At 43.2% G+C, this 12,661-nt stretch overlaps 1 protein-coding gene across 4 annotated transcripts in view; it reads right to left on the bottom strand.

The window, feature by feature from the left end:
• The window catches only part of SEMA5A (semaphorin 5A), a 557,148-nt gene that overhangs the window by 125,520 nt on the left and 418,967 nt on the right, over positions 1–12,661 (bottom strand). For all 4 annotated transcript variants that reach the window (XM_060400273.1, XM_060400274.1, XM_027980170.2 and 1 more), the window contains one exon: positions 455–662. In XM_060400273.1, coding sequence (XP_060256256.1) covers positions 455–662 — 208 coding nt within the window. The remainder of the gene's footprint in view (positions 1–454; positions 663–12,661) is intronic.

Below are 12,661 nucleotides of genomic sequence, written 5' to 3'. Positions count from 1 at the left end.
ATTAATTCAGGAAGACCAAATATCAGCACAATCACTCAGTGCTGTGGGCCTGCTCAGTCCCTTCAGTCACGTCTGACTCTGTGACCCTTTGGACTGCAGCCAGCCAGGTTCCTCTGTCCACAGGATTCACCACACAAGAATATTGGAGTGGGTTGCCATTTCCTTCTCCAAACTCACTAAACAATTGATTTCAATCCTGACATCTGCTTACAGATGTCATACAGGGGTTCTTCTTCCAGGGATGCTGATGTATTATGGTCAGCATAGCAAGTTGGTGTGTATCAGAAGTCTCTGCATCCTGGGATGCAGGACGCAAAAGGATGCTCTGGTCCCCATCCCTCTCAGACACAGGAAATCTGAATGTCCTGGGGGCTCCTGAACTCTCTCCCTGGGCGGGGCGTCTACAATGGGCGCCAGCACGTGGGATGGACCCGCCCTCCCCGGGCTGCCCTACCTGCGCGAGCGGTAGAACTGACACCTCTTCAGCGGGATCTTGGCCACGTGCTCTCGCAGGCCCGCGAACAGGACGCTCTGGCTGTGTAGGATCCGCAGGCTCCTGACGGGCTCGGGTCGCCTCTCGGGGAAGAGCTCCATCTCTTCCAGCACACAGCCGCCAGAAGTCTGGGTCAGTGGTGCCCGCACCTTCTTAATGGTGCCATAATCTGCGGAGGCAACAGGGAAAGTGGAAAAGTGAGGTCAGCGGTCTCACCGTCACTCACCAGCTAAGCCACCAGGCTTCTCCAGGCAGGCTGCCCACAGAGCCATCTGAGAAGCTTGGACAAATGCCAGGAGACCCGCCCTGGAGGTGTTCAGTCAGCCACACTGGACGTGGGGCCAGGCACCAATGTTTCGACAGCTCTCATCACAGCCAACATAAAACTGGGATGAGGACCACTCGGCTACCAGCTGCCTGGTCTCCAAGCAGGTCCGGAGACCCAGAGCATGGCAGAGCTTGAAAGAAAAAAAGAAAGTGAAGTCGCTTAGTCACGTCTCTTAGTGAACCCGTGGAGTGTATCCCACCTGGATCCTCTGTCCATGGGATTTTCCAGGCAAGAGTACTGGAGTGGGTTGTCATTCCCTTCTCCAGGGGATCTTCCCAACCCAGGGACTGAACCTGGGTCTCCTGCATTGCAAACTGACGCTTTACTTTCTGAGCCACCAGGGAAGCCCACATCAGAGCTTACCGTGGTCCAAAGCAGCCGGCTTTGCACCATCCCATGGAGAACACCAGGTAAGAGGGGCTGGATTCTCGGTGTCAGACAGAGGAGCTGACTCTGCTGCCCAACACAGCGGACCCCACCTGACAGACGGCTGCAGATATGCAGGCGGCAAAGGAGGCTTCTGCTTCCTTCCTGCCCTGAAAGTATATCCGTCTCTGTGTCTGCATCTAGACACACACACTCTCTCTCTCAGACTTGTTCTCCGGGATGCTCTCCTGGGTCTCAGCTCCATGGATTCTTCTTTCCAATCCTACTGAACATCCATTTTGACCCAACCCCCTCCCTCCTCCATGTTTTCTGCTCATCGCGGTATTTACACTCATTTTGGTCTTAAGTGCTGCCCCAGGACACGTGGATCAGGGTCAGCTGAACCACACAGATGCCCCTGGAGCGGCTGCAAGGGACACAGAGGAGGGTCCTCCCAGCCAGTAAGGGGCACAGCACAGTCAACCCCCCAGGGTCGGGACACAGACTCGAAACCTAGGATGTTGTCTGTGGTGCGTGGATGTGAAACCCCACCCCCTCCAGCCAATCTGCCAATCCAGGGCATGGATCCAACCCTCTAGAAGCACCTCTGAGAGCAGCTGGCAAGCTCCTCAGATCATCCTGGCTGAAGAAAACCCAAAGGAACTTAGTTTCTTTTTTAATTTTTTTATTTTTTTTTATTTTTATTATTTTTTTTAATTTTAGTTTTTTATTTTTTAAATTTTAAAATCTTTAATTCTTACATGCATTCCCAAACATGAACCCCCCTCCCACCTCCCTCCCCATAACATCTTTCTGGGTCATCCCCATGCACCAGCCCCAAGCATGCTGCATCCTGCGTCAGACATAGACTGGCGATTCAATTCACATGATAGTATACATGTTAGAATGTCATTCTCCCAAATCATCCCACCCTCTCCCTCTCCCTCTGAGTCCAAAAGTCCGTTATACACATCTGTGTCTCTTTCCCTGTCTTGCATACAGGGTCGTCATTGCCATCTTCCTAAATTCCATATATATGTGTTAGTATACTGTATTGGTGTTTTTCTTTCTGGCTTACTTCACTCTGTATAATCGGCTCCAGTTTCATCCATCTCATCAGAACTGATTCAAATGAATTCTTTTTAACGGCTGAGTAATACTCCATTGTGTATATGTACCACAGCTTTCTTATCCATTCATCTGCTGATGGACATCTAGGTTGCAGAGATAAATCCACACACATATGGACACCTTATCTTTGACAAAGGAGGCAAGAATATACAATGGAGTAAAGACAATCTCTTTAACAAGTGGTGCTGGGAAAACTGGTCAACCACTTGTAAAAGAATGAAACTAGATCACTTTCTAACACTGCACACAAAAATAAACTCAAAATGGATTAAAGATCTAAATGTAAGATCAGAAACTATAAAACTCCTAGAGGAGAACATAGGCAAAACACTCTCAGACATAAATCACAGCAGGATCCTCTATGATCCACCTCCCAGAATTCTGGAAATAAAAGCAAAAATAAACAAATGGGATCTAATTAAAATTAAAAGCTTCTGCACAACAAAGGAAAATATAAGCAAGGTGAAAAGACAGCCTTCTGAATGGGAGAAAATAATAGCAAATGAAGCAACTGACAAACAACTAATCTCAAAAATATACAAGCAACTTCTGCAGCTCAATTCCAGAAAAATAAACGACCCAATCAAAAAATGGGCCAAAGAACTAAATAGACATTTCTCCAAAGAAGACATACGGATGGCTAACAAACACATGAAAAGATGCTCAACATCACTCATTATTAGAGAAATGCAAATCAAAACCACAATGAGGTACCACTTCACACCAGTCAGAATGGCTGCGATCCAAAAATCTGCAAGCAATAAATGCTGGAGAGGTTGTGGAGAAAAGGGAACCCTCCTACACTGTTGGTGGGAATGCAAACTAGTACAGCCACTATGGAGAACAGTGTGGAGATTCCTTAAAAAATTGCAAATAGAACTACCTTATGACCCAGCAATCCCACTTCTGGGCATACACACCGAGGAAACCAGAATTGAAAGAGACACATGTACCCCAATGTTCATCGCAGCACTGTTTATAATAGCCAGGAACTTAGTTTCAAAACATCACAAGCCTCATTCTATCAACACAGACAACGAGGCTAGGAAGTCTTCTTAAAGAGGAAGTGGAATCCAGAACCTTCGGCTTTAAGGCCTCTGATTGATCTGCTAATCTCAGAAGATTTGGACAGAAATTACCTTTCCAGTTTTCCATGCCTAGGAGAGTCTTTACAGATGGAGGATGTTTACCGAAGTGGATATATGTTATCCTGAGTTCATTAAGGAATATGTATCTGAAACATTTCCAATGATCATTCATTGATTATGAACTGTTATAGGTATTATGTATGTAATAGTCTACTTAATTTTGCATATAATAATATATTCACTATCATTAAATCATTGCTCAATTTTATTTTAGGTTAGTTGGTTAAACATGTAACTTGTGAGAAAGCTCAAGCACAAACAGAATTGCTATGGATGCTGGGAAGATTAAAAATAAAGGAGCCTGGCGAGCTATAGTGCATAGGGTTGCAAAGAGTCAGACATGACTGAAGTGACATAGTATGCATACACACACTTGTGTTTACGGGAAGAGTGTGTTTGTGAACACACAGCAGAGTACAGGGATCGGGGGGCAGACGATGCAGCAAGGCAGCATTTTAATAAATAATCAGACTTCAGTGTGGAAGAAAATTTGTATGTATTTATTATATAAGTCAATCTAATTTTGACTTGGAGTCCACAGTTCCCAGCTGGTGGGAAGTTCAACCCAGTGAGGTTCAGATATTCCAGCCTGTATGATGCAAAGGAACAAAGTTGAGCAGGGCATCAGGGCAGTGGTGCAAACAAAGAAGGAGCTTCACAGAAGGTGACCTCAGCACCCACTGGCAGATGGAATTGCCAGGCTGCCTGTGGACCAGCGACAGGAGCCCCTGCTGCCCTTTGGGAAACCCTGACAATCAAACAAGGTCTGAGACTGAAGTTAGGAGCCAGGCCCGCCACTATCCAGTGTGCAGCAAGGCTCTGGTGAGGCTTAAGTCAGACTCTCGTGCCCGTGTGTGCGTGCACGTGTGCATGCTAGGGTGCTTTAGTTGCGTCCAACTCTTTGGGACTCTATGGACTGTAGCCCACCAGGCTCCTCTGTTCATGGGATTCTCCAGGCAAGAATAATAGAGTCAGTGTCCTTCTTCAGGGGATCTGCCCGACCCAGGGATCAAACCTGCATCTCTGATATCTCCTGCATTGGCAGATGGGTTCCTTATTCCTAGTGCCACCTGGGAATATACACACTACTATGGACAAAATAGATAACTAATAAGAACCTGCTATATAGCACAGGGAACTCTACTCAATACTCTGTAATGGTCCACACGGGGAAAGAGTCTAAGAAAGAGTCGATACATGTACATGTACAACTGATTCACTTTGTTATATACCTGAATATATACAGGTGTATATATATATATATATATATATATATATATATACCTGAATATAATACAACACTGCAAATCAACTATACTCCAATAAATATTAAAAAAAAAAGACTCTTGGGATAAAATAGAACATTTTAGAACAATGCAGGAGTATAGGTGGGGAATGGCAAAATAGGCGGGAGTCCAGCTGAATAACTGTCATGTTTTGACTGTTACCAGCACTGAAAAATTGATGCTTTCAAACTGTGGTGCTGGAGAAGACTCTTCAGAGTCCCTTGGACAGCAAGGAGATCAAGCCAGTAAACCCTAAAGGAAATCAACCGTGCATATTCATGGGAAGAACTGATGATGAAACTCTAATAATTTGCCCACCTGATGCAAGGAGCCAAGTCACTGGAAAAACCCTGATGCTGAAAAAGACCAAAGACAGGAGAAGAAGGGGATGAGAGAGCATGAGATAGTTGAAAGACATCACTGACTCAATGGACATAAGTTTGAGGAAACTCTGGGAGACAGCAAAGGACAGGGAAGCCTGGTGTGCTGGAGGTCCATGGGGTCTCAAAAAGTCAGACGTGACTTAGCAACTGAACAACACACTATTTTCACAGGAGCCATGGGTGAGCGAACTAAATCCTATTCAACAGGTGAACAAAGACAACTGGCTGATTATTATTTATTTTGCTGACAGATTACTCTGTGAAACCAAATCAATAATGACGCTAACACCCATATGCTCATACACACTTTGGATTCTTAAGCAACTGTGCAGGAAAAACAAATTTTAAAAGATCTTTAAAAATTTGATTTAAAAGAACTAACCATCATTGACCAAAATTTCTCGGTGTATATTTCTGCACACCTTGTATCTACTTTCCAGCTGACTAACAAATCCAGGGATTTGTTCTATCCAGGGGTCTAACAAAACTATAGGACTTAGCACTTTAGAGAATGGCACGGTCGTGTCCATTTAGGTGCTTGCCTATTGAGAAGTGGAATACTTCCTGCCGTATCAGTAAACAAGGATGTCACAGTCATCAGTGATTGCAGCCCTGAGGGAACTCCGGAAGGAGAAGAAAACCTGCCATCTAGGCTGTAGTCACTCCCCATGGTGAGTTTGGAGGAAAGGAAGCTGAGAAAGTGAAAATGCTGAGGTGCATATCAAAGAGATGATTTCAGTGAGCCCAGACTCTGTGTCTTCCCATACATAGAAAAGTGCTAAATTCCTTAACTTGGGATACCTAGTTTTCTTTAATTTACAAAAAAAAATACATTTGACATTCAGACTATCTGCCCTTTGTTTGCAAAACTTCTGTATAACATGGCTCCTCCCCTTACTTCCTCTGAGCAGGTCTCTTGGGGTTATTTGAGATGCAGGCTTCCAGGCTTGAAGTCCTAAAAGTTCCCACTGAATAAGACATAACTCTCAATTTTTATGTAGTGAGTGTTTTTAATACTCATCACCCTCTATGCCTCTGCTGGGTCATCTTCACCCTGAAGCATCCGTCATGTGAGGCGCCTCGTGAAGCTCCCTGTTCTTTTGGCACTAGGGTGGGAGGACCCTCAGGGTGCTTTCATTTTTCGTTATTTTGTGTTATAATATTTCCAGGGTTTGGTTACTGGTTTACTTGTTTCATGGCTTCTACACTTGACACGATGAAGCTCCAAGAGGGCAGACGCCGTCGGTGCTGTTCTCTGATGTCGGTAGAGTGGTCATTACTGTGGCCTGTGGAGATTACTGAACACGTGCCGGATGAGAGACTGAACAAGTGAGTGAGGGAAGGAAGGAAAGCAGAAACACAAAAAGGCAGGGAGAGAAGGCAAACATTACAGGAATGTCTTGTCATGTGCACATTCGCCAAAAAGACTCCTGATTAACGCTTTCGAATCACAACTTTTAGTAAGAAATATGATATCAGTCAGTGTGAAGGTGAAACCAGAAATAATCCTCCACCAACTCCAAAATATTTCCTCTAAAAGCATCATAAACTAAACAGGAGTGAAGAAAATCATTTTAATTGGTTTCAGCTGAGAAAATATCAGCTCTAAAAATTTGCCGCAGAAAAAAAAAAACCATACACACCTTCCATACTCCTGAAACTCAATACTCTAATCAAAGTCAGCTGAAGGTAAAACAAACAAAAAAAAAACAGCTAGACATACAGAAAAGCATCTCCATCAGTCTTTACCATTTTGAGATCAGAAAGAAAAGAGAAAATTGGCACTTCCTGTCAATCACAGATCACTTCCCCAGAGAGACAACAAGGAGAAAGCAGTTCAGAGAAAGTGAAGAATCGGTGCTGATGGCAGAACAATAGGGCATCACTGTTTTGGCCGAAATTCTCATAATATTCACCTTTTTGTGAAAATATTAAGTACTAATTATGTTATGGAAACAAATTTCAGAGTCATATATTTATAGTTTCACGCTCAAATTGAAAAACCACAGCTATTCATTATGAAAGAGATAGAGCTGATGCAAGATTTTTAAGACTGATGAAAGCTAATAGTATGGTTGTTATTTGAAAGACATGAATAGCTATAATTACATGAAAATGTACATAATGTACTGCAGAACTTATATTTGCTAATTTCAGCAGAACAGGAAGCATGCTTATGTTCTAGGGAGTGGGCAGACTAAAGAGAGGATGCCCACTTAAATTTGAATTTTAGCTAAACCATTAACATTTTTTTTAGGATTAGTATGTCCAATTCAATATTATTCATGGTTTATCTGAAGTTCAAATTAAAGTAGGCATCCTGTATTTTATTATGTAAATAAACCTCATTATATCCACATCTCATTTGATTATTGCAGCAAGCTGATGAGAATGTAACAAATATGTGGATGAGTAATCCCACTTGACAGATGAGAAAACTGAGTTTCCAAGAATAGAAGATGTGATATGTATTTCCTATGAACTGGTCTTTCAAAGTCCCATAAAGAAGTCAGACATAAAATGGAGGTTCAAGTCAATGCTAATGAGCAAGATAAATGCAACAAAGGGCCCAAAGAAGCATTAAATAAAAAGCTAGTGTGAGTGACACCTAGGAAAGGGCAGTTTTGTCGAGATTGTTTGCAATACTCTTTTTATTCCATGAAGTCTTCCACAAGTTGTGAAACATAACCAGCTGGGAGGCAGCAAGAAGGCAGGCAATCTCCTGATCCATTGGAAGCTGCCCACGTGGACGACATGCAGGGGCAACATCGGCTTCAGAAAGTACCAGACTCTCCTACCCATCCTTTCCCTGGGTACCACAACCCAGGCATAGACAGGCAAACAGAGTGACTGACAGCTGTGCGCCCTTACACCATCTATGTAAAGAGGGAGGCACACTGAGCCAGATCAAACACCTGTCTGGATGAACAGAAGCTGTATGCACACTTAAAGGGCAGTATTTCTGGGAATAAGAGCAAAGGCCCACTGCCCCCAGCCCTCCGCCCTGCAAACAAGAGCCGTGCAAGGAAGGTATCCTCACCAGACCAGACCTTGAACAAATGAAGGGCTTCACTGAAGGGCTCACCAGTGATATGAGAACTCTGCTGGGCACACAGCATCAGACTGCAGGTCCCAGTAATTCCTAATATTGATTTTTACTGGTGACTAACAAAGTCATGGAAGACCAGAGGCGCAGCTGATGGCAGGTGGAAAACAGGGAAAATTGGATTATCGCAATAAGAAAGATATTTGTTTCAACCTCAATTGAAGTTGAGCCATTCTGAGCCATTAGGAAAATGACCGAAGGGGAAAGCAAAAATCGTAAATGAGATGGTTTTCTAAGTTAAAGTTAGAACATTGACATGTGACATAGCAAGAAATCCATTTTAAAAGTGACTGCTGGGGAAGAAATATTTACATAATACTTATCAGAAGACTGGAGTGCTACTTGAAAAGGACATGAGAAATCCTTACATATCCTCAACCCTCGCCCAATTCCAACCACAAGAAATGATCCATGAGACACTGAAGCTTGGTCTACAACCTCCAACCCACAGGAAAATCTGTGCAGATCCTACAGCTGATGAGCTGCCAAATAACTTTAGAGGAATAATATGAAAATCGAGAACAAAACGAAGTAAACAAACACCCATGTGCTTTTCTGCAGAAAAAAATAAAAAATTGATTTCAGTGAGAGCAGAATGCAGTAGTCACGAAAGCTGCCAGGACACATTCCTAAAACATTTCATGGGAACAAAGTGACTGGCATGTGGGGCCTGAGGAAGCAATGATGACTAGAATCCCCAACAAACCATCGAACATGGATGCCTGGAGGCAGAAGCTCACAGAGTAAGTCTAGACCAGCATCATTCAATGGAAATATAGAACAATCCATGTAATTAATTTTTTTTAGTAGCCACATTTAAAAAAAGATTAGGAGGTGAGTTGAATTTAATTACTAATTTTGATTTACCCCAATGTATACTTTGGCCACCTGATGGGAAGAACTGACTCATTTGAAAAGACCCTGATGCTGGGAAAGATTGAAGGTGGGAGGAGAAGGGGACAACAGAGGATGAGATGGTTGGATGGCATCACCGACTCAGTGGATATGCTGCTGATGCTGCTAACTTACATCAGTCATGTCCGATTCTGTGGGACCCCATAGACAGCAGCCTACCAGGCTCCCGTCCCTGGGATTCTCCAGGCAAGAACATTGGAGTGGGTTGCCGTTTCCTTCTCCAGTGCATGAAACTGAAAAGTGAGAGTGAATGGATATGAGTTTGAGTCAGCTCCGGGAGTTGGTGATGGACAGGGAGGCCTGGCGTGCTGCAGTCCATGGGGTTGCAAAGAGTCAGACACGACTGAGCGACTGAACTGAACTGAACTGAAAGAAGATTCTTTCTGTTTTTGCTTGTATGTTTTGTAGAGTTTTCCTGTAGTTAGAGGTTAGTCTTATGCCTGGCCTTCCTCAGTGGCTCAGTGGTAAAGAATCTACCTGCAATGCAGGACAGCAGGAGACACGAGTTGGATCCCTGGGTCGGGAAGATCCCCTGGAGGAGGGCATGGCAACCCACTCCAATATTCTTGCCTGGAGAATCCCATGGACAGAGGAGCCTGGTGGGCTACAGTCCACAGGGTCGCTGAGAGTCAGACACAACTGAAGTGATTTAGCACACAACATGCAAGCTTTTCTCTACTCTTCTGGAGTGAATCTTTTGTATCATCTTTCTGAGAAAACCAATGACACTTACTGCCCTCCCGAATAGAAATGGTGAAGGCAACATGACTTTTCATCACCCACAGCCTGAATAATCAACATATTAAGTGAAAATGAAAGTGAAGTCGCTCAGTCGTGTCCGACTCTTTGCGACCCCATGGACTGTAACCTATCAGGCTCCTCCGTCCATGGGATTTTCCAGGCAAGAATGCTGGAGTGGATTGCCATTTCCATCTCCAGGGGATCTTCCCGCACAGGAATCGAACCCGGGTCTCCCGCCTTGCAGGCAGACACTTTATCATCTGAGCCACCAGAGAAGCCCAATCAACATATTAAAGCTAGTGTAAATAAGAAAAAGCCACTGATATATTTATACCAAAATATATGCTAGCAGAGAAAGAAGTGCAGATGTAAAACTTGATGGACAAACAGAAAACTATAGAATCCCGTTTTCTTATTCAGTCAGTTTTGTAAATCCAACGTAAATCCTTGAGGGAGAATACAAGAGATTCCATTGGTGTGGGCACCCTAAAGGCAAATCATCTACCATCATTATGTTTCCTAAACTAAAATTTCAGATAGTCATAGGATATTAGAGTTGGAAAGGACCTACAACAATATTTTGAATTTTGTAGGTAAGAAAAGCAAAACCTAAAAAAACTGAGTTCCTGAGATCAGATTCTGGAGTCTAAATGTAGGTCCTCTGTGTATCAATCAAGCACTATTTCTAAATTTTTGATGGTCTTTTCATTTTTAAAGTATGGAAACTATAGTATGCAATCCTTACAATAGTGCATCCAGAATAGTATAGCTGATAAGTTTCTCAAAAGATTTGTTCAGTTCAGTTCAGTTGCTCAGTCATGTCCAATTCGTTGCGAACCTGTGAACTGCAGAACGCCAGGCCGCCCTGTCAAAAGATTAGGTAGTCTGCTGCTGCTGCTAAGTCACTTCAGTCGTGTCCGACTCTGTGTGATCCAACAGACGGGGGGCCACTGTCTCTGGGATTCTCCAGGCAAGAATACTGGAGTGGGTTGCCATTTCCTTCTCCAATGCATGAAAGCAAAAAGCGAAAGTGAAGTCACTCAGTCGTGCCCGACTCTTAGTGACCCCATGGACTGCAGCCTACCAGGCTTTTCCGTCCATGGGATTTTCCAGGCAAGAGCACTGGAGTAGGGTGCCATTGCCTTCTCCAGGTAGTCTCAGAGTACCTGGAGATTAAAGGACACTTGCTCCTTGGAAGCAAACCTATGTCAAACCCAGTTGACTTAATACCCATAATACTAAGGGTATTAAGCAGCAGTTATTATTCAAGACAATGATTAAGCTATGATTCGTGGACATGCTTATCACAGAATTCCCTATACAAGCAACCAATGTATAAATGGTGCCAAGCCCAGGATAGATCTAACTTCTCTACCAGGCTAGGGACTCTCATTTCCATGACCTTAGGAAGCAAACAAAAGAATAAACTGACGGAAAAATTGCCTAAGGACTTCCCTGGTGGTTCAGAGGTTAAGACTCAGCGCTTCCACAGCAGTGGGTATGGGTTTAATTCCTGGTTGGGGAACTAAGACCTTGCATGCAGTGTGGCTAAAGGGAAAAAAAAGAAAAAAAAAATGACTAGGGTATTCTATTTCAGTTATTTTTTTTAAAGAAGGTTTAAGGTGATAAAAGGTTGGTTTAAACAAAAAATTTTATAATAAAAATATGCTTTTTAAACCACTAATTTCTTTATGTAATGTAAGCTCTGTGTAATATAAATGCTAATACACATAATTCAATTGTAAGTGGTTGAAAATTAACTATATTTTTTACTTTGGGAGAAAATAGCAGGTGTTTCTCTAAGTTCCAAAGTTCAGCTTGCTAATTAACATCAATTCAATAGTTTAAACAATATCCTATTCTACATCTTGATAGGGATGGTCAAATACAGAAATCTCTCATTTGCTGTGAAGTATATCGTATAATATGCAGATGACACCACCCTAATGGCAGAAAGTGAAGAGGAACTAAAGAGCTTCTTGATGAAAGTGAAAGAGGAGAGTGAAAAAGCTGGCTTAAAACTCAACATTCATAAAAGAAAGATTGTGGCATCCTGTCCCATCACTTTATGGCAAATAGAGGAGGAAACAATAGAAACAGTGACAGACTTTATTTTCCTGGGCCCCCAAATCACTGCAGCTATGAAATTAAAGGACACTTGCTCCTTGGAAGAAAAGCTATGACAAACCCAGTAAGTAATTGACTGAAAGTCGCTCAGTTGTGTCTGACTCTTTGCAACCCCATGGACTATACAGTCCATGGAATTTGGAATGAGAAATGTTTCCCTTTTCCAGGGGATCTTCCCAAACCAGGTCTCCCACATTGCAGGTGGATTCTTTACCAGCTGAGCCACAACCCAAGCAGAATACTAAAAAGCAGACATTACTTTGCCAACAAAGGTCCATCTAGTCAAAGCTATGGTTTTTCCAGTAGTCATGCATAGACGTTTAAGAGTTGTACCATAAAGAAAGCTGAGCACCTAAGAATTGATGCTTTTGAACTGTGGTGTTGGAGAAGACTTGTGAGAGTCCCTTGGACTGCAAGGAGATCCAACCAGTCCAGCCTAAAGGAAATCAGTTCTGAATATTCACTGGAAGGACTGATGCTGAAGCTGAAGCTCCAACACTTTGGCCACCTGATGGGAAGAACTGACTCACTGGAAAAGACCCTGATGCTGGGAAAGATTGAGGGCAGGAGGAGAAGGAGACAAGAGAGGATGAGATGGTTGGATGACATCATCGACTCAAAGGACATGAGTTTGGGC

Source organism: Ovis aries, chromosome 16, assembly GCF_016772045.2.
Source record: "Ovis aries strain OAR_USU_Benz2616 breed Rambouillet chromosome 16, ARS-UI_Ramb_v3.0, whole genome shotgun sequence".
In the NCBI taxonomy this organism is placed as follows: Eukaryota; Metazoa; Chordata; class Mammalia; order Artiodactyla; family Bovidae; genus Ovis; species Ovis aries.
This window is presented reverse-complemented; position numbering and strand designations above follow the sequence as displayed.